Source organism: Scardinius erythrophthalmus (genome assembly GCF_964197995.2).
Source record: "Scardinius erythrophthalmus genome assembly, chromosome: 22".
NCBI lineage: Eukaryota > Metazoa > Chordata > Actinopteri > Cypriniformes > Leuciscidae > Scardinius > Scardinius erythrophthalmus.
In genome coordinates, this window is record NC_138242.1 from 22808268 (window position 1) to 22831428 (window position 23161).

Genomic DNA, 23161 nt, shown 5'->3' on the forward strand with positions numbered 1-23161 from the left:
ACGCAAAATTAATAATTAACAGATTTTTCTACATTCTAAATTAGAAATAGTGTTAAAAAAATACTGTTTCCAGCAACACTGTCAGCCATGTAACTTTGAAGTTTGTATTCTTTGCATAAGGTCAATATGTGATTCAGATCCTCAAATGTGCTATGCAAAATTAGAGGTCAGAGTTCACCAAATCTGAATATTTTACATGCAGCACAAGACAAAAATCTTTTTCTTTGCTTGCACTTTGGCTCACCCACGTTCGCAAGTATTGTGTGACGAACCCTTTAATGTGGTTTCTAAAAACAAAAATTGAAAACAGTGCAAAAAACATTCACAGTCATTAAAAAATGGCAAAATTTATTTTCTACATGTACAAAAGAAAGAACAGGATAGCAGCTTTTATGGACAGCAACATTTCTAGCTCTCTTCCAAGACAGGAAAAATACAACTGAGATGAAAAGAAAATGTACATCTTATTTAAAATTGCTCAAAAAAAAACCCCACAAACCTGCAAGGAATTAGAAGTGGGGGGGGGGGGCATAATCAGTCATGCTCATAAACATGACCACTTCCACAGAGCTACTAGCTAATATAGCATCTTGCCCATGCACATTTATAAAAATATGTCAAGGCTGTAAGTAGTCACTTAAAAAAAGTCACTACATATATCTCTGTACATCCCTACATACAAACAAATACACAGGTCAGCAGGTTTTAGGTGAGGCGATACAGCCGTATACATTTACGTCCCAGCTTATTTAATTTTTTTTATAATGTATTGCGTTTCACCTGAGTTCTCTATTTGACATTCTGTGCCGTTTACATGTAGGCCTCCCACCGCATGTTTTGTGCTTTGGACCTCGTTCACATTAACGCCAGCAGCCGTCACACAAACATTCAGACTCGACTTACAGTCTCGTATGGGTCTGCCGAGAGGGTTTTGTCTTAGTTTGTTGTTAAAAGATGACAGGAGCACAAGGTTTGCTGGGATACACCATAGCAGTTATGGTTTGGTGGGGTTTAAATATGCTATATGGCGTTCCTGATGTAAAATAGTAGAGCAGAACAGGATACAATTTTAATAATCAGTGTCGAACTGAGAGGAACATTTCCCATACAACTGGAGCTTTTCGCAACTGTGTTCACGGTTTGGTGCAGGAATTTGTTGTCATCCTCCAAAATCCCCATCCTCCCTGAATACATTTACATCTTAGCTTTTTTTTTTTTACAGTATGCTTATATTCATACATAATTAGCTCCTCAGAAATAGTCCACAGATTCTTCAACGGTTTGCGTTTGGAAGCAGAGGCATGATTGTACAGGGCGAACTGTTGTGCCCTCGAAGTAACCAGTGAAGGAAGATTTTGAGTGTCCACCAGAGGTCCTCAGAATCTACACTTGATTCTAAAGGCCTCGACACAAGGTGGGCAGCAAGCAAGCCGAGTTCAGGCTGTGCTCAAACCAAGCTAGAGGTCACGGGGGTTGGAGGTGGAAGGTATTAGCTCATAAAGCAGTGGAGGTCAGTTTTTTCACTCCTCTGCGCTGAGCAAGAATAGAACAGCCCACGGGCTCCAGCACGGGAGGAACGCTCCTATTCAAGGCAGAGTATGTAGCAGCCATCGCCCCCTACAGGAGAAAAGATTTCACACAAAACTTGCTTAATTAAACTGTCCTGTCAAAGTGTCAGGTTGAAAATTATTTTTCTACACCTTAATGAAATTCTTTCCATAATTTCCCTACCATAACTAATATTTATGGTTTATATGTATATATATATATATATATATATATGTGACCCTGGATCACAAAGCCAGTCATAAGTCGCACGGGTATATTTGTGGCAATAGCCGATAATACATTGTATGGGTCAAAATTATCGTATATATAATTTCTTTCTGTGATGAAAAGCTGAATTCTCAGCATCATTACTCCAGTCTTCAGTGTCACATGATCCTTCACAAATCATTCTAATATGCTTAATTTATACTCAGTTATTATCAATGTTGAAAACCGTTGTGCTGCTTAATATTTTTTTGGAACCCGTGATACTTTTTTTTTTAAGTTAAAAAGAACAGCATTTATTCAAAATAGAAATCTTTTCTAACAATATAAATCCTTATTTTTTATCATTTTTATCAATTCAACACATCCTTGCTGAATTCCATTTCTTTCAAAAAAAAAAAAAAAACTGTAGTGTATATTGTTACAAAAGATTTCTATTTTAAATAAACACTGCTCTTTTTTAAAAACTTTTTATTCATAAAAGAATCCTGAAAAAAGTATCACAGGTCATAAAAAATATTAAGCAGCACAACATTGATAATAAATCAACATATTAGAATGATTTCTGAAGGATCATGTGACACTGAAGACTGGAGTAATGGCTAATGAAAATTCAGCTTTACATCACAGAAATTATATTTTAAAGCATATTAAAATTGAAAACCATTATTTTAAATTGTGATAATATTTCACAATATTACAGTTTTTTCTGTATTTTTGATCAAATAAATGCAGGCTTGATGAGCATAAGAGACTTCTTTCAAAGACATTAAAAATAGTAATGTTTTCAAACTTTTGACCGGTAGTGTATATTTTATAAACAGAATATCTATCTGATTCAACAGCTGAGCAAAAAACCTTGGGAACCGTGTGAAGCATTTCAGGGGCAGAGTAAAATATTTATGTGAACACTTTAAGATGTTTCAGTGTGCAGACAGGACCAAACCTTAACCAGATGGGGGGCGTCGTGTCTGTTCAGCTGGTATTTGGGGAGCTGGTCTTTGTGAACGATCCAGGGATGTCTCAACACCTGTGCAGCTGTTAGTCTCTGATGAGGGTCTACATGCAACATCTTAGACACCAAGTCCTGTAGAGAACAACAACGAATGATTATTTTTGTCCTGTTTTGAAGTGTATATTCAGATGCTCTTCTCAGCTGGGCACCTTTGCCTCGAGTGAAACAGAGTTCCAGTATCCGCCAGTGAGAGAAAACTTCCCACTGCCGATCCGGGCCAGAATCTCCTCCGGCGTGTCCTCGGGGCCATTAGCAAATGGCGTAAATCTGAGAAAAAGCTTGATGTCAGTTGAATAGAAACACATTTTGAAAACTATAGTGCTAAGTTTAAATACTTACCCAGTTAACATTGTGTACAGAAGGACACCTAAACTCCAGATATCACAGGCAGCATCATAACCCTGTTTCTTCAGCACCTGGGGACCAAAGTGATGTTCTCCGATCAAGAAACTCACATTTATTTGATGAAATATTGTGCCACCTGAAAAACGTACCTCTGGGGCCACAAAGTTGGCAGTATAACATGGCGTCATCAGCAGTCCGTTTTCCGCTCTCAGCTGCTTGGCAAAGCCGAAGTCGCAGATCCTGATGGACTCGGGATTCCCAGATTCATCAACATAAAGGATGTTACTGGGCTTTAGATCCCTGTGAACCACCTGAATAGGAAGTTTACATTAGAACCAAGGAGCTCAAAATGTGCATATGATTTAGGCCCATTATTTTACAGAACAACAGTAAAATTACAATTATAACATGTATGGTTGTCTTAATTTCTTTGCGTTCATTTAAGAGGCTTTTATAAACGTGCCTTATAAAATAAAAACAATACTGGTTTGCATCTTGAGAAAACAATTGCACTGTAATTTTAAAATACATCAGTGCAAGTTGCTTTCAGTTAAAAGAGCTTAAACATGCATTTTAGTTTGGGACTAGGCTTAAAGGAATAGTTCACTTTTAAAATGAAAATTCTGTCATCATATACTCACCCTCATGTTGTTTCAAACCTGTATGAATTTCTTTCTTCTGCTGAACAGAAAGGAAGATATTTAGAAGAATGTCAGTAACCAGACAGTTTTTGTCCCATTGACTTCCATAGTATATTTTTTTCCTACTATGGAAGTCAATGGTACCATCTGGTTACTGACATTCTTCTAAATATCTTCCTTTCTGTTCAGCAGAAGAAAGAAATTCATACAGGTTTGAAACAACATGAGGGTGAGTATATGATGACAGAATTTTCATTTTAAAGTGAACTATTCCTTTAAGCCTTGTCTGTAAAACCAGGCATATATTTATATAATTAACGCACTAAGCCGTATCACATTCTCACAACCATGCATTGTCAAAATTCATAAAAAAAAGTTATCGGGCAATTGGCGAGTAACACCGTTTTAATGCCAGCTTTTACTCGCATTTAGCCCATTGACCTGGCTAACATGCTGAGGGTGTCTGGCAGATGGCGGCGCGAGCTCGTGCAGGGCTGTCAGAAGCAATCCGTGCATGACATTAATATATTAAAAAACTTAATATTTGAGTTGATTTATTAATTGTTTAGTAATTGATTTCAATCATAAAATACAGTAATCACCTTCCCACCCCATGGAAATCCGTATAAATACAGAAAAATCACATCCCTGAATCAACTTTTGTAAAAAGGAATATTATCATTTTATTTATTTATAATAATAATGATATACATATACAAAGTACACACACGTTGTGTTTTCATGTTTTACTTTCCATAGACAAAATTATTTTTATACTGTAAAAACTGTTCTTTCCCTTTACACTAACCCTACACCTAAACCTACCCATCACAGAAAACTTTCTGCATTTTTACATTTTCAAAAAACATCACTTAGAATGATTTCTAAGCTGTTTTCCTCATGGGGACAAAAAAAAGACCCCACAAGAATATCAGATATTGCCATCTTTGTGGGAAAATTTTTTAGTCCCCATGAGGAAAACAGCTCATTTTGTCCCCATAATGAAGTGCTTAATAGGCCACACACACACACACACACACGCACGCACACAATATGTTTAAAAAAATGTGGGTCAGAATGATCGTTTCAAAAATGTTGGGGTCAGAATGATTTTATTCAACAAGGACACATTCAATTGATCAAAAGTGACTGTAAAAACATTTATAATGTTAAAAACTATCTCTATTTCAAATAAAGGTTGTTTATTTGAACTTTCTATTCAACAAAGAGTCCTTAAAAATGTATCCTGGTTTCCACAAAATGATTAAACAGCTGTTTTCAACACTGATAATAATAAGAAATGTTCTTGAGCAGCCAATCAGCACATTAGCATGATTTCTGAAGGATCATGTGACACTGAAGACTGGAGTAATGATGCTGAAAATTCATTATATATATATATTTTTAATATTATAATAGAAAACAATTACATTAAATTGTAATAATATTTCAGAATATTACTGCTTTTACTGTATTTTTGATCAAATAAATGCAGTATTGGTAAGCGTTCAGAGATTTTTTTTTTTTTATCGTACCGACCCCATACTTTCTAACAGTAGTGCATATTACAGGCTTTTGCCTCTATTGCGGTCTGAATGTGCCCCTCTTGAGTATCTCTACATTAGAGCCATTATAAACCAGAATGTGGTAAGACACCAGAGGCACGGTCTCACAAAGCTTCATTTGTTTTCCCAAGATCACAATCTTAACGTACTTGAGCTGGGCTTTAAGTTTCAACATATTGAATTGCGGCACACATTTTACAGTTTGTTCTTTCCTATAGTTTGAGTGGTTTCATACCCCTTGAGTGTGCAGGTACTCCACAGTCTTTGTGATGGTGTACAACACAGCGCTGGCCTCCCGTTCTGAGAAGAACTTCTGCCTGAGGATCTTATCCAGCAATTCCCCTCCCTTTAGCAGTTCTGTCACCAGATACACTGAGCGGCCATCATCGTACACCTGCAAACAGCGACATAGTAATATTAGTTTATCATGGATAATCTCTTCTATTTTATTACTACCTTCACTTTTCATTAAATGCTATTGCAATGTGTTCTGCATTACATAACAATATGATTAAGGATGTTTATATTTGCAACAAAATGAATTTTGTGTTTGAAACCAATCAAGGTACACTTGAATCAGATGCATTTCTAATGTGTGGAAACATACTGGAAACAATAATGGATAACCTGCTCTGAGTAATTTCCAGGAGAGACGGTAAAGAGCAGGAACTCATTACACTATTCCCTCATTCCGGAAATGTCAGAGCAGAATCGGTTTCAGGTAAACACATCAATGCTCTTTGAAAAGAACAAGACATTATCTTAATATAATTGCATTCGGCCAATAAGACAAAGCTCGGAGTCTGCCCCCGCAGACTATTGTTTTCCATCCTGATAGATGAAAATAAAAAGACTGCATCCTTGTTTTTAAACACTCACGTCTTTCAAGGTGATTATATTTGGATGTTGTCCATAGCGTAACAGAATTTCCACCTCATCCGTTGGATCCCGTTTAGCTTTATTGATTATCTAAACATAAAATATATAGAGACATTAATCACAATGTCCAGGAAACACAGGCAGTAAAAAATTGTCTTGGAAAAGGCCAGAAATGCTTTTAAAGAACAGTTTTAGTAGGGATGGGCTGAAATTAAAATTCTGTCCAATAGCTCATAATTATTTCATTTATTATTAATTAATTAACAGAGAAATTCTAGACTAAATAATACAAAAATAATGTTTAAATGTCTAAATAATAAAAAAATAAAAAAATAAAACCTAAAACTAATTGCTTTAATTGCAACAAATGAATTTTGGCATTATAATCTACAGAATATTACAAATCAAAACAGTGTTATTAAATTAGTAGTGCTTTTAAATATTAAAAATAACTTCTTAAATGCTTATTTAAAGTATAATTTAAAAAACTTATTTCTATATTTAAAAACGTTACTAATTTAGCAAATCTCAAAACCAAATATGAAATATCCCTTTTTCACTCTTCACATTTATACTGGTTTTAGTTTTTAGTATTTTATTTTTAATCTAAATGTAAGCATACATATGGGAAATCAACATGCATAATTAAATATCCAATATTGACCAGTACCGGTTTCTGTTGCGATCAATTTGCCAAGGTGTTCTGGGCGGTCTATTTGAGATTTACTGCCTTAATGAAAGTGTGTTGGTTTAATATAACTCTCTCCTCACCTTCACGGCATACTCCATGCCTGTGCTTTTCTGTATGCAGCGTCTGCAGATAGAATACGAGCCAACTCCGATATCCTCCTTCACCTCATATGCGTCATTAAACTGTGACACGTTTCTGTGAAGCTGCTACAGACAGAAAACAACCAGATGTAATGCTGACATAAAATATGACTCATAACTAGACCTTAAACACAGTCATTACAGCATATACTATGAGGACAGAGGCTTAATTTGGAGTAAAATGTGTTCTCCGTAAGAGTGTATACCTGAACTATAGAGCTCATACTGTTCTGCAGGGGTTGAGACTCTTCTTCTGAGCTGATGGCCACAAAACTAAAACCTCTGAAGAGTTGATTGGCATTGGCACTAGGGGGTACACCTGGTGAGTCTGAACAAAAACACAGCGGTTTTGATCTACTCATTAAATACACCATCAAATAATCTGACAGATTTCAAAAGGCCTAGAAGCATTTAATTAAATAGGTTTTTATGTATTTGTCTGAAAGGGGATTAAAGACGGACGGCAAACACAGTCTACCTGATCTAGGGTCAGACACAGTCGGTTATAAGCTGATGTACCTTTGGGAGTTTTTGCTGTAAATTCTGGGTCAAAGTAGAAAGTGTCGTCTGGTCTCCCAGAGGCTGGTTTGAAGGGCGGGTGAAGCTCTCTTCTAAATAGTTTCTTAGACAAACAAGTCATGAAAAAACCTTTAAAAGAGTGTCACTTCTTCATTGTAAATGCACGTTCCTGTAAATACTTACATTCCAGTCAATGGTAGAATAAAACGAGTGTCTCTTTATCTCTTCAACTCCATCTGCACCAGCACCTGCACACAAGCATAGTCAAGTTCAAATCAAATATGCAGAACTCATAATACAGAAATGAACGTCTAGTCAGCCTAATACACTACTGTTCATAGTTTGGGGTCGGTAAGATTTTTTAATGCTTTTGAAAGACTTTTAGGCAACTAAGTCTGCATATATTTGATCAAACATACAGTAAAACAGTAATATTGTGAAATATTATTATAATTTAAAAAAACTGTTTTCTATTTTAATATATTTTAAAATGTAATTTATTCCTGTGATGGCAAAGCTGAATTTTCAGCATAATTACTCCAGTTTTCAGTGTCACATGTTACTTCAGAAATTTGCCGCTCAAGAAACATTTATTATCATTATCAATGTTGAAATCAGTTGTGCTGCTTGACATTTTTTGAGGAAACCGTGATACATTTTTTCATGATTCTATGATTAATAAAGTCCAAAAGAACAGCACTTATTTGAAATAGAGGAAATTTTGCTCTCACATTTGATGAAGTTAATGCATTATTGCTGAACAATAGTAGTAATTTCTTCACAAAAAAAAAAAAACTTTTGCACCGTAGTGTAAACGAGTGTTCTTACCTAATCTATTGGAAGGGTTTCGTTTGAAAAGACTCCTGAGGAGACTCTGAGCTTCTGAGCTCAGAAACTGAGGCATTCCCAGCTTCGCCCTACAAAAGGAGAGGTCAAAAGTCAAGATAGAGGTCAGAGAGTCAGCACATGCATGGAAAGTTCACATACAATTTGATGCATAAAGAAAGGTCATCCTGATGGACGTTGTTCATCCCTTAATGGTAAGTGCTGGTCGTTGACCAATCAGACATACTCTCATTTTAATGTTCTGTCAAAAAAACTAAAGTGTTCTTCTATATAGCTTTTACTTTGAATTTTACTAGTCATGCAAGTCATGCAGTTCATTTAATTTACATGTTGGCCAGTTCTAAGTGGGCAATTTTTCTGACCACAATGTGCTGCAAGGTGTATTAAACCTTGTGTTGATATCGTCAAATTATGGTAAAATATCTGTCTACACAAGCCTAGAGGTCAACTTACAAAAAGGAGAACAAAGACAAAGGCAGACACTGTCGTATGCACTGATGTCACTTCCACAGCTGACACTTTGTGTATTCATATCAGTGGCAATTGTCTGTTCTTATCAGTCCTCAGCAGAAGCCTCAAATGAACACTGTAATTGACAAACCCTCATCTCGCCTTCACTCTGAAGGTCTGCAGTCATTCCACTAAAACCACATTACTAGTTTATCAAAGCCATCAAACTTTGATTATAATCATCCAGCGCACAGCAGTGCTAATGTGGCACGCCTGAGCGTTATTCACCCCTCAGCGTGTGTTATGTGCGGTTCCATGTTTACTGATGGTTAAGTGGTTAGTCTTTAGGCTAAACAGCACTGTCAGCTAAACCAAGGGCTTATCCTCATCACTTCAGCACTTAGCATCCAGATGTTATTCAGACCAATTCCGCTAGCTTTCCCACTCAGACTGGATGACTGTGTTTAGATTATAGTGTTCCACCGAGAAGGCGGAAGGATGAGGCCGTCACACACTCACTTTAGAATCATAGTCATGGTTTCCTTGCGGTCCTTGCCTTGGAAAGGCAACGTTCCAGTCAGCATTTCAAACTGAGGATGGAGAGCAAAACAAGTTACTGATGGTGCTGGAACACTATTCCAGATTGTTCCGGCCCAGTTTAAGAAGTGTTAAGAAGAACTTAAATGCATTTATAAAAAAAAACTTTTAATGAGGAAACAAATGACTGAGATCAGCTTTAATGGGTATATACAGTATATAAAATGCACAATAGACAAAAATAAAAACAGGAAGTGACACTCCCTCACCATGAGTACACCGTAAGACCACCAGTCAGCACTATAAGTGTGTCCTCTTCGGTTCACCACCTCGGGAGCCATGTACTCTACCGTCCCGCAGAAAGAATATGCTTTATTTTCATGATCGATCGACTCCTTACTGAGTCCGAAATCTGAAGACACACACAAACACACTTTCAGTACAGGAACATCAGTGATGTTATTGTTAACTAAAACTATTAAAATTGTAATAAAGCTGAAATAAAATATAAATATTATATGAAAAATTAAAAAATGGAAACGTTACTTGTTACAATGTACAAATACCTTAAATAAAAGAAGTTTGAGTATTAAAATGGCTAAAACTTAAAGCTAAATAAATTTTTTAAGACAAATTTTAAAAAGCACAAACTAACTGAATATATATATATATAACCGCTTAATATAAATATTTATAAATGCTATTTTTTAATATATAAATCATACTAAAATAGCACTGGGCCCAATCTCAGTTTCCAACAATCATTCCTCAAAATCAAATTTCGTTCTGTGCAGCTCACTTTCTCATTTAGTGTGGTTTAGATGGTCATAAACCTCTACAGAGTGAAGGTTAATGCGTATGTCTGTCCTCCCATGAGGCTGCAGTTTAACGGTATCAACACAAAGCCCTAAATGCTCAAGGTGGCACCATGCTGATGCAGCCATTCCAGCAATCTGAAATTACCTACCTGTCAGCTTTATGTGGCCTTCCTCATCCAAGAGAATGCTGAAATTACACAGAATCACAGCGTTAAAAAGCCATTTAACAGAGCATGAACACACTCATACAAAGGGTCCCCTTACTTTCTATCGCCATTCTCACCCTGCGCCATAAGGACATATCTCTATGTGTCGCGGCTACAAGACTACAACCATTATTTTTATAGCCTTGTTCTCTCCAGACATAAAAGTGATTTATGGACGACCTCAAAGACAGCAATGAGGTAGGATTAAAAAAAGGAGACCAAGTGAAGGTGTTTTGACTGACAAATAATGAAAAATAAAAGGACAAATATATACACTACTGTTCAAATGTTTCCCCTCCCAAAAAAGTCTCTTAAGCTCACCAAGGCTGCATTTATTGGAAAAAAATTCTGTAAAAATAGTCATTGTGAAATATTATTACAATTATAAATAACTGTTTTCTATTTTAATATATTTCAAAATGTAAACCTGAATGTTTATCAGCTTGTGCTCCTGTATTCAGTGTCACACGATCCTTCAAATGCTGATTTGATGCTCAAAAAAACATTTCTCATTACTATCAATCTTGCAAACCGTTGTGCTGCTTAATACTTTAGTGGAAACCCTGATACATTTTTTTCCAGGATTCTTTGATGAATAGAAAGTTCAAAAGGACAGCATTTATCTGAAATAGGAATATTTTGTAACATTATTAATGTCTTTACTGTCACATTGGATCAATTTAAAGAATCCTTTTAAAAACATATTTTTCCCCCACAAGAATTCTCTCCCTCAGACAAAAAAGTCTAAAAGTATAAAAGACAAAGTCTAAACAATGATTAAATAAAGACTTATTTTTCCATTTTTTGCACTTTTAAGAAGTCTAGTTTCTGTGTTTTAAAAACTTTAGAATGAAATAATAAATAATAACATTTTTTATCCATTTGGGTGAATTATTCTGTGTTTATTTTAGAACATTCAGTACTTCTCTGGTTTCAGATCTCTGTAGATGATGCCTAGACCATGCAGATGATCCAGAGCCAAAGCCAGTTCAGCCAGATAAAACTTCACATCCTCCTCTGTGAACATCACCTGAGGAAAAGAGAACAGATGCTTTAAGTGTCTATCAGACAGTCTCTTCCTATCTAAGTGTGCAGTCGTGGCGAAAATGGACTTGGCTACATATGAGACTATGCTTAGGGGTAACCATTCACTATTTACCTCTTTTGACAGTCGAGTAAAGAGATCGCCTCCTCTTAAAAAGTCCAGAATCAGATAGAGCTTTCCTTCGGTCTGGAATGCTGCATGAAGAACACAAGAAGAGTGTGAGAAAGAGGGAATGGGTTCATGGTTACCATTGATTGGCTGATGACCTGCACTTACCATAGTGTAGCTTAACAATAAAGGGATGATTAACCTCCACCAGGATGTCCCGCTCCATCTTAGTCCTGACGCGATCTCGTACTGAAAACACACATAAATAACAACACTTTTGTTTACTTCTATTGAGTTCACTAACTACATTTCTCTCTCCTCTAACAATGTCCCCCCTCCCCGCCCAGAAATCTGGCACAGCAGAATTACGCAGATGGCACCGGATGACTAATTAAATAAAGGAGGGAGAAAAATGCAGTGAGAGCTGTAAGGGGAGGAGAGCATTTTACTCATGTGGATGTAGATGTGTTTATCATCTGGAGTGGCTGTTTTTTGTAGTTGAACCTTTGCATGAACACCGATTTACATTCTTAAACAGCTACAACTGGGAATTAACCAACCAACATGCTGGGATAAACAGAACTTAAACAGGTTATTGTGAAAAGAGTAAATACTTAGGAAGTTTTGTTAGATACTTAAAAAGTTAATGAGATTTTTGAACTGCCTTTAATATCTTGCTTTCACACCTGCAAGACTTCCTGTCGAGGGCAAAAACAATTAATTCATACTTACGGAACAGGATTATAGCCAACTGAAACTAAAAGCCTTCCTTCTTGTTTTATTGCCTTTGTTTCAAAGAGTGAAATTTGCCAGCTCATGCTTCATACTATTCATAGATGATATATGACCCATCGATATGTGACTATTCAGAGCATTGGATATGTTCAATAATATAACTTAGAGAAGTTGAAGTGTAACAGAATTTGCTCTTTGTGTCAATATCAAATGTACCAATGTTAATGGATGAAACCATAGATGTCTGGAGACCCTACAAATTTACATTTTACTATGCAAAAAAAAATGCAGAAAAATTACAACACAATCAGTTAATATTTCATTGGTTCTCTCTTGTTTTTGCGTGTTTCATTGCATTATCACAAATAAACAATCGACTCCTAGCACAACTATGCAATATGCTTGCAAAATTCTTTACACATTTTTTATAATATTTGAATAAGGAGTGAATTTTCCTAGGCCGCACATCACTTTTGGCCACTACAGCATAGGCCCCCGATCACCCACGCAAATGGCAGAGCACCTACGGAAAAACGCAAGATAGTCTCCATTCATTTTATCCAATAATAATAATAAAAAAAACTATTGAGAATCGAGAATCTCTCCGATTGGTGGATCTCACATCGGGTCCCGACGGATAGTAAATACACACAATTCTACCGTTATATTTAGCATTACAACATAACCTTGTGCTTTCTGTATTTTACAAAATTAACTTCAAAATCATCAGGTATGTCAGCGAGATAGCAACATTATGTCAGCATTGGCCACTGAAAAACCGCATTGGTCGACTTAATACCTTTTAGTGTGGCTTTTTTCAGCACTTTCATTGCGTATAGCTGTCCTGCATCTGGGCCTGTTGTCTTCTTCACCAAAAACACCTGCAACACAAAACCAAAATCAAGTCTTCATTAAAACAACAGTAAAAAACACAATTAGTTCTGTGCTGTACTGTGACACTGCAACCAAGGTGACCGTGACTAGTTCCACTTTTCCACTAGGCTTTTATCTGTGCTGATTATTTCTCAAAGCACAATACACACACACACACACCAAATACTAAAAATATACTCGTATAGGTGGGTGGTATGACCAAAATCTTGTATCACTGTATGAGTAATTTTAAATCACATAAACAATATGTACACAAAATAGTCACTTTCCCAAAATGTTTTATTTACCACTTAATCTAATGACTTATTTACTTTAAAATTAAACAGATTGCATCTCATTTGAAAAAATTTGGTGCTCTTTTTTGGAACGTGATGGATGCATACCAAAAGGTAAAATTATTCATTCATGTTTTTGTGAAAATTTTAAAGTGTGGGTTAACATGTATTAATTTAGACCATGCTTAAAATATAACACTCAACTTTCTCCAACATGTAACAAAGGGCTAACAGTTTTTTAATATTTACATACAATACTGAATTTATTTTTATATTCTTAGTTGTATTATTTTTAAGTTAAGTTTTAATAATTTTGTTATGTACTTTTTAAATTCATTTTTTATATTTCTATATAGCTTTTTATATATTTCTATTTAAATTTTAGTACTTAAATGGAAATTAGAAATGTTGCCTTGGCAACTAACTGAAACAAGTTAACGTTTTTTCATCTAAAATTGATATTTTTTTTATTTTATTTTATTTTACCCTTGGTATAAATGGTATAACAGAAGCTCCACCTGTTTATATATTTCTACCAGCCTATATAATGTAAATAAAATCATACTTCACAGCCCAATATGACATGACGTACCTTTCCAAAAGAGCCCTGTCCAAGCACCTTACGGAGCTCAAACTGCTGCGGGTCGGCCTTCTCCGAGCCCTCCTTGACAAGATGTGTGATGCTGATCTCTTTAACAGACACTTCTTCCTGGAGAAAAGATGACAATAAGACACAGAGAGAATCACGTCAGCGACAAACATGAAAACTTTAACAATGCCAAAGTGCCATAGACAGTACAAATAAAAATTCAGACGAGTAAGCCGGAGAAAAGTTGGTCACCAGCCAGACAGATTCACTCGAATCCAATAATAAACCTGGACATGCAGCATGAAGTTAATACACGGATGGTATAAGCGGGAATGTTTGCGAAGCGGTCGCAAACGCATCACTCTCACCCACGCCACGCACATCACAGCAGTGCCCCATGGTGTCCCACGTGTTCCCGAGCCCGACCTGGGGCTCGGCACCCTGCTCCATACTCGAGGGAGGAGGGGGTTGAGCCCCGTCAATCCCCCTGCAGCGTGCGCCTGCTGCTGGGCTTCTGATGCTCAGAGAGAGCAAGACCAAACTCAGTTGAAAGCTTGTGTGACGGACAGCTTCCCACACGGTTGCCATGACACCGCCCCCAATCCTCCTGCTTCATCACAGTACCGGTGGGCGTGGAGAAGGGTGACTAAAGACACAACGTTCAAGCTCTTCTTTCCTCACTCTCTTCCTCCCACTCTCTCTCTCTCTCTCTCTCTCTTTCCATCCATTTCTCTTTGTCTCCCCCTCTAAATCCATCTGCCTTCAATCTCCACATGGTGAGATGATGTCATCCTACGTTGGCGTACCAGCACAGTGTCTTTCATGAAAGTGATGAAAGTTTATGGGCACAGACGGTCCTCAATCACTCGATATACTGAGACCCAAACCATAACAAAACCTTCACTATGATGCATTCAGATACAGTAGTAGCTTAGACAACGTTCAACAAAAATTTTAAACACATCACAGCTATATTTTGGGTTCTTGACTGTGCAAAACTCGCCATCAGGATGCTGTGGGTGGGGCTATGTTGTTGCTAAGGTATGCTAGGTGGTTGCTAGAGCCCACCCACAAGTCTCTATCAATATATTCTGGTCACTAGATATTACATTTTTTTTAATCTGGTAGCTTAGAACCAGTGTTGTTACTGTTAACTAAAATGACTAAAAACGTTTTTTTGGTATATAAAACATAGCTAAAAAAATAAAAAAAAATGTATAAAATAAATATTAGATGGAAAAACCTGAACTTACCTTAAACAACAAAGAATTAGAAACGTTGCTTTGTCAACTAACTGAAATAAGTTAGTTGAATAAATGAAGTACGTATTACTAAAACTTTAAGGGCGCTTTCACACTTGGTTCGACTGCCTGTTCCGAATCCGAGTTCGATTGCTCCCCCCTCCCCCTGCCCCCGAAGGACTGTGTTCACATTATATTATTTGTATCCGAACTGCGGTACGCTTGCGTCATCAAGCTGCAGCTGGCGCATAATCGTGTTGCTTGGTAACCGCTATGAATGAAAATGTCAAGACCAAAGTAAACCTTTTCCGCTCATCATGAAAGTGACGTGTGTGCGACTGGCGACTGTCCTGTCGACCACATTATACGTCATCAATAGCGGTTCACTTCCGCGATTTGGTACGATTGCATTCATATCAGCAGCGAACCGTACTGGAGTTCACATGAACCGTACCCCAGAACACCCTTTTTAAGCGGACTCGAGTACGGTTCGTGGGTGCACACCCGAGTTCGGAAGGCAGCGTTCACATCATCCAAACAAACCGAACTCTGACGTCATTCGAAACCGGGTGCGCACCAAAAGTGCTAGTGTGAAAGCGCCCTAAAACTAAAATGTAAAAGCTAAGACACATTTATACTGTTAGATAAAACCAGTAAAGCTGCGTCCGAAATCGAATACTTCCCAACTATATAGTATGCGAAAAACAGTACATCAAAAGAGTAGTATGTCAGAATACATAGTATTCCAGGCGAGAAGTCCCCAGATTACCTACTACTTCCGCCGAGATTCTGAAATGCGCATTCGATGGACACTTTACTATCCCATGAGGCCACAGGAGGAGATTTATGAATGGAGGTGAAGCGAGGCTATCTACATAATGAGTAATTTGATTGAACTTCCAAAAGTCAGGACATTTTCACACAGAATGTGTTCAAAATTAACATTTACTGTTGCACACTACTGCATTCTCTTCTCAATGCGATTTTGGAAAAAAGGCTGAGTAGTATGCAGCATGTTTGTATTCCATTCCAAACACACCCTAAGATTTCCTACAATCCCTTGTGTGAAGCTCACAAGAGTTATGTAAAGTCTACTTCCACGAAGATCCCCAAATTCCCTCTTCCTCCCATCTCCAGTGTTATCACTAAAGCGCATGGAACCATAAATACCTCAGAGTCCCACGGAGAGCGATGTGGAAGCGAGGCCAGTGAATCCTCCATCCTGTTCCAGCCCAAATCACTCCGGCATCGTGTTAGCCTGGGATCCCTCAGAGCAGCCAGCATCCTGCCATGAGGTGCCGGATCTCCGTCCAGCCCTGACAGCGTTCCTAACCTTTCTGTTACTTCCTGAAGCCCCGTGGGCAAGTCTGTGGTATAATGGTGTAGCCGTCTTAGTCTAGTCCAGTCTGGAGAGTTTGTCTCTAGCATTTAAACCATGTGTTCCCCTGAAACAAGGTCTGTTTAGATAGTCAGATAAAGAATTAAACCAGTTGCACTCCACTTCAGATGCCTTTGCAAGTTCTTGCTGAAAAGCATGGGAAAGGGTGGGAAGGAACTTGTAATCTTCCTTGGAAGCATCCAGAAGTCTACAAAGCATCAATGCAAGCTCCGTTTCCTGATATATGACAGAGAAAATCATCGAACCAATCGATGGAGGAAAGGAAAAGCAAATGGAGGGAGGCAGGATCACCTGCACCATGTTAAGCACATACTGATCCAACCAGCAGCACCTCCCCGCCTCTCTCCTCGGCTCTCGCTGAGCAGAATTCACACCTCATCTCAATGTCGCCAAGAATGGAAACTGATACTTCAGAATGAGAATGAGAATGAGTCGCTAACGCTTTAGAGTCCAAATGAAAGTTAATAGAAATACAAAAGGAGGCATTTAAAATCAGAGCCATGTGTACTACAAAGATCAAAGGTATATGAAAAAGTGTTAAAGGCATGAGGCTTGACTCCAGCATGCTTTAAAGTGCGTTTGTTTCCAGAACTGTTGTCCAGTGTGTATGTGTGTGGATTGTGGTGGAAGTGTTGTGTGCTTGTGGTGGTAATTTAAAGACTGTGATTCAGAGTACAGATGGTGACAATACAGGATGTTCATTAGTGTTAATTCCGTTTAACGAAATCTAGGACGAAAAATGTTCGTTGACAACCTTTTTTTTTCCATGACCAAGATGAGACGATGACAAGGCGACACCAACGCCATTAAACGATAACTGTGATTATATCAACATCAAATATCATTGGCGAAAAAAGACTAAAGAGACTAAAATGTAGTTAAAAAATAAAAGAGTGATTTTGGTCAAGTTTTGTTTTCATCAAATAAAAGAGAAGACAAAACATTACAGACTGTTTTTAAGACGCCGCACACAACATACCAAATATTGGTTTCTCAATTGGTTTCTTCATACAGATTTATTTACTTATTTCTTTACGCCACGTCAGCAACAAGGCTATTTTCATGGCGAAAACAGAATAAACAACATAATTCATACAATTAACAAAAAACGATACAAGAAATTTCAGGTTAATACAAGATAGAAATCCTAAAATACATTTAGGTGATACTTTTTTTAATACATCAGTTAAACACATCTCTGAATAGAACCGTTGTCTATTTACATTAAAAACACGGTAGTCCAGTAAAATATGTTTAATAGTCATTGCAGTTTGACATGGAAGGCATGATGGTGGTTCTTCACCTTTTATTACATGGCGTGGCTGAATTCCAAAGTAGAATGTGGTCTGTTATTTCTTGTTATACCATGGTCTGGGTGAATACTCGATTCTGATTGGCTGCAGGGTGTCCATTAAAAAGTGATAATGTACACCTAGGAAAGGCGTCCCGTCAATTTGCCTGATGACAGTTCTAAATGATTGCGCTGGCTCAAACTCACTGATCAACTGCTGCGGTCGGGTCGCTGTGGCCACGTTGCTTGGCAACGCCTGTATACGGGAGATATTAAATAGTGCGCTCGACTTAATAAATAAAAACCCTCACGATTTTTACTCTAAAACACATTAAAGTATTATTAATTGATTAAATATTTCTTTCTTTCGTAAGTGACCATGGTATAAGCGGGTTAATGCCCTTCGAGGTGTCCATTGTCAGGTATTAATGGACTTCGGCGGAGGCAAGGTTTAGCTGTTGTACCCCTAAAGGTCAAATGTACGCACTTTTTATTATGTTTTGAAAAGAAATAAAAACATACAGAGTGGCTGGTGAATTTTGTATGTATAAAGATATATATATAAAAATAAGATTCATTCATTTATATTTAATATTTTTTTAAATTTTAAATATATATTTTGGCAATGAAAAGGTTGCTAATAAAATTTTTATACTCATTTGCAAGTATTGATAGTGTGCAGGAGTTCCTTGTTTTTTAAAAAATATATATTTAGAATTTTTTAATTTTACAAAATGCCAACAAATTGTATCTAAGAGGAAAAACACCCTCAAACTCAGATCAAAACATTTAAATAAAAAAATAATACTATATAATTAAATACATCATCATAAAGTTTGTTTTGAGTGTCTGATACATGCCTTCCGGAGGTACACGTCAGCTCTGGGGCAAAACAGAAACCCGATCACTGTCCACAGCACAGTAGTAGTACTCACTGTTCTGCTGGGGAATCTTTCAGGCTGTCTCTGAAACAACCTCCGTAGAGCCTTCAGCCTGCATTGAAGCATGCGGATCCCTGCCTCACCAAAAACAAGTGTCCAGGGCTTAGTGGCCGCCATACCGCTAGTGCCCTGCTTCTGCCTCTGGTCTGGAGGAACCCGGTCCAAGTGAGTGAGTATGTGTGCCAAGATATGCAAGAAGTTGTAAGGAGTGAGAGCCTGGATGATAATCACTGACTCACAGGGGGGAAAGCCCAGTCCTGAAGGAGGGAGTGTTAAAGCCAAATTGGGAGATTCCCCTCTGCGAACTCACCAATCCCTCCGGTACATAGTCCAGGAGATCCCCACACACTTTCTCAGCCGACCATTCACACAGAGACACATACACACACACGCTCTGCCTTGTTTCAGGATGTTGGGCTTCAGCTGAGATTAGCAACACCTGTTGTAAAGTCCAGTGGTGCAATACAAGAACTGTCCCCTTCAAACAGAGACCATAGGTGTGCAGAACACACAGTGAACTTTCAATTAGCTCCACAAACACCTAAAAAAACCCACAGCTGGTTACAAAAGTAATCAATGTTGATATCTATAGACTATTGTGGTTTATGGCCGTTTTAATAATACTAAGTATAATATGTAATAATCACTGCGGTGTTTGATATATGCACACAAACCATAGCAATATAAAACGGATATATAAACGTTCATATCTGCCCGGCCAAAAAAAAAAAATAAAAGTCGCTGCTTGGATTTAAATAGGCAAATGCTTAAGAGTCTATGATTGGATCATTATTGCAGTAATTATTATGTTTTAGCATGTTAAAGAAAGAATGTAAAAGAATGGTTGGGAGGGAGCATGAAGAATCATTTTCACACATGAATTGGCACCTCAGAGTCCAGACCTTAAAATCATTCAAAGTCTTTGGGATGTGCTGGAGTAGACTTTACAGAGTGCTGAACTTTTGCACCGTCAATACAAGATCTTGACCAAAAACTGACGCACATCTTGATGGAAATAAATGTTGTAATGTTATTTCAACTTTTGGTCAAGATCTAGTGTGATTCATGTGTGAAAATGATTCTTCATGCTCCCTCCCAACCATTCTTTCACAATTTGAGCCTGATAAATCTTGACACTGTCATCATGGAATATGGCCATGATATGTCTTCCTACATGGTTGTTTAAGAAATGAAAAGCTATACACTCCATCAAGTAGGGTTAGAAGAACTGTTGCCAAAACATATAACATGCTAGAACCATAATAATCACTGCAATAATGATCCAATCATAGACTCTTAAGTATTTGCCTATTTAAATCCAAACAACAACTTTTTTTTTTTGGCCGGGCAGTGTATATATTTAGGTGAAAATGACAAGTAATGGTTTTACATCAGGCCATCTTTTTCCAGTAAAAAGGGTTTATGAATTTGTGGAGTTACACTGTAATGATTATTATCCGTTGGCAAGTTTGGTACATTTTGGAACCAACAGAAAATTGACTAAATATTGTCTGAATAATCACCATGACTGATGCAAAAAGTAAATTTCCTTTACACCATTGGTAACCAAAGAGGACATTACAGAGGGACAATACCAGCTTATGGAGATCTCCAAAGAGGAACATACAATCCACTCAAACTCTATTTTCCACCTCTCCATGCTCGTAGATCCTGTCAGCTGCACGTATGGAATTCTGGGAGTCAGTTTCACTAAAGCCGCTTGCGCAACACAATTAACAGCTCTGCTGGTCTGGCTTTGAGGACCTTGAAGTCAGAAAGGCAAACTCTATGCTCCATAAACAGGACGCCACACTCCCCATTTTCCACTCAGATGACACAAGCTCATCCAACAGCTCTGAAAAGAGTACATTATCATAGTACGAGAAGAGTTTCCTATTACGATAAGTCAGGTGCCAACAAACAGAAGCAGACCGTGGCAAACTCCGATTAGAACTGTGCTCTGGGTTTGGGTTTTGCGTGAGTGTGAGCACAATGGGTTATGCAACTCAACGGGAGGAGGTTTCTGACCTCAGAGAGCAGCTGTGAAATCTTTGAGGATCCAGTTTCTCTCATTATACTGATGAATCTCAAGGTCAGACGTAGTGAATGACAAGTGAGAGTTTGACGCTCCATTCTAGAACATGAGATAAAACATCTTATAACTCAAAAGACGTCAGAGACAGGTGCACCATGGGAACTCATAGTAGACTAATATATAAGATATAAAGCATAAGGACCTAAATAAATCAAAACATGACAGCCTAATGTTAATGTTAAATAAAAAACATATGCTTTATGCTGACATATTGAGCTGTGAAGCTCATGTGGGTGACAGAAGTTTGAATAAAACTTGCAACATTTCCTGATTCCTTTTGCCTTCATTAAAGGTGGTATCAGTGATTTCAGGCCCAAAAATATTTTTATCACATTCATCTAATCTTTCCTAACGATCTGCTTGCTGCCCGCCCCATAAGCATGCGGTCAAAAAAACGCGTCTCTGTAGGCAGCCTAGGCTCTGAGATCTGCACACAAAAACAAATGGTTTAGCCAAACACTCAAAACCAAAACAAATAGTGTTCCAACCAATCACCGACAGGGGGAGGGTGTTGTGAGGTTTTGAGCCAGCTTTTTCTTCAGCTCTGACTTCGCGTGCAGCCGTGCACGAGCACAAAACCTCACAACACCCTCCCCCTGTCGGCGATTGGTTGGAACACTATTTGTTTTGGTTTTGAGTGTTTGGCTAAACCATTTGTTTTTGTGTGCAGATCTCAGAGCCTAGGCTGCCTACAGAGACGCGGTTTTTTGACGGCATGCTTATGGGGCGGGCAGCTAGCGGATCGTTAGGAAAGATTAGATGAATGTGTAAAAATATTTTTGGGCCTGAAATCACTGATACCACCTTTAATTTATAATTTTTCCACTATTTTTAATATAAATGGCAAAAGGCTGTAAAATAAAAAGTAAAGTAAATAAAGATTAAACACAATATGCATTGATATATATTAATATTTAATAACATAATTCTGAAGAAGTTTTTTCTTCTAGTGCATCAACAAATTCCTTCAATAACATATCCAATATCAATCTATATTCTTAAGAAAAATGAAGTGTGTGCATTTTTTAAGAGACAAAAAAAGATTTCTACATGAAGCAAATGGAATGGAGATGGAGCCATAATTTATTCATACATTTCCGAGAGGGGGACAGGAAGATCAATAGAGCTAATCAATTATAAGTGAGCTAGTGTCCTCGACATGGTCCAACTCAAAGCTCTGGCCCACAGCACTGAACATTCTGTAATATTTCAACTGACAGAAACACTTACGAGCTGACTAATTCAAAAAGATGTCTGAAGATAACTAGGCTAAGGACCCACAAAAATCAAAGCATGTATTCTGGGTTTCTGCGTTTTTTAAAGGTCAGCGGTTTGAATAGAGTCATGACAAGTCAAAAATAAAAAAAAACGGATTATCTGGTTTCCAGGATCCTCTGGGTGGAACACCGACTGTGTTCAAACTGAGTAATATTATTTTAAATGTTTCCTTTGTGCTTTGTGTCCAACTCAATCTCAACTTCCTGACAATTTCTGTGCTCCCTGTGAACTCGAAATGCACGGAGAAAACATAAAAGAGATAAAAAAGGACAAAAAGAAAGAAAGAAAAAAAGAAATGAAGACTCTGTCCTCCTAGACGAGAGAGAATTCAAAATGTCAATCTGATTCATCTGATTTTGACAGATGTCAGAAAGAACAGACGCACAACACATAACACCAAACAGACAGTCAACATTGAACGAAACATGTCAAAAACGCATCTGATTTCTGAAGGATCATGTGACACTGAAGACTCGAGTAATGGCTGCTAAAAATTCAGCTTTGCCATCACAGGAATAAATCATTTTAATATATATTCAAAAAGAAAACAGATATTTTAAATTGTAATAATATTTCACAATATTACTTTTTTTTTCCCCAATCTTTTGAACAGTAGTGTATACTAATACATTTTTATTTGATACAACATTTAAAGTAATGTTAAAAGTAAATAACTTTAAATTGTATGTATAATCATATTAAATACATCAAATAAACTGTTTTAATGTATTATGGCTATGGCTATGGTCACCTGATGGAGTTTTTCGGTTCCTTGCCACTGTTGCCTGTGGCTTGCTCAGTTGGGGATATTTTGGGGATATTTAATTTTAATTTTATCAATCAAT

At 37.4% G+C, this 23161-nt stretch overlaps 1 protein-coding gene across 7 annotated transcripts in view; it reads right to left on the bottom strand.

Moving 5' to 3' along the window:
• Window positions 1-323: 323 nt before the first annotated feature.
• Window positions 324-23161, bottom strand: part of rps6ka3b (ribosomal protein S6 kinase, polypeptide 3b) — a 40127-nt gene continuing 17289 nt past the window's right edge. For 3 of the 7 annotated variants that reach the window (XM_081352025.1, XM_081352020.1, XM_081352023.1), the window contains 20 exons: window positions 14075-14191; window positions 13113-13194; window positions 11747-11827; window positions 11585-11664; window positions 11349-11455; window positions 10369-10406; window positions 9671-9813; window positions 9384-9454; window positions 8397-8485; window positions 7752-7816; window positions 7569-7671; window positions 7256-7377; window positions 6990-7115; window positions 6219-6308; window positions 5575-5733; window positions 3283-3444; window positions 3128-3204; window positions 2938-3055; window positions 2720-2860; window positions 324-1617 (listed from right to left, as the gene is read on the bottom strand). In XM_081352025.1, coding sequence (XP_081208151.1) covers window positions 1495-1617; window positions 2720-2860; window positions 2938-3055; window positions 3128-3204; window positions 3283-3444; window positions 5575-5733; window positions 6219-6308; window positions 6990-7115; window positions 7256-7377; window positions 7569-7671; window positions 7752-7816; window positions 8397-8485; window positions 9384-9454; window positions 9671-9813; window positions 10369-10406; window positions 11349-11455; window positions 11585-11664; window positions 11747-11827; window positions 13113-13194; window positions 14075-14191 — 2094 coding nt within the window. In that variant the 3' untranslated portion in view covers window positions 324-1494. Of the gene's footprint in view, window positions 1618-2719; window positions 2861-2937; window positions 3056-3127; window positions 3205-3282; window positions 3445-5574; window positions 5734-6218; window positions 6309-6989; window positions 7116-7255; window positions 7378-7568; window positions 7672-7751; window positions 7817-8396; window positions 8486-9383; window positions 9455-9670; window positions 9814-10368; window positions 10407-11348; window positions 11456-11584; window positions 11665-11746; window positions 11828-13112; window positions 13195-14074; window positions 14192-16482; window positions 16546-18937; window positions 19188-23161 lie in introns of those variants that run through there. The other 4 variants (XM_081352026.1, XM_081352022.1, XM_081352021.1 and 1 more) reach the window with 4 other exon arrangements.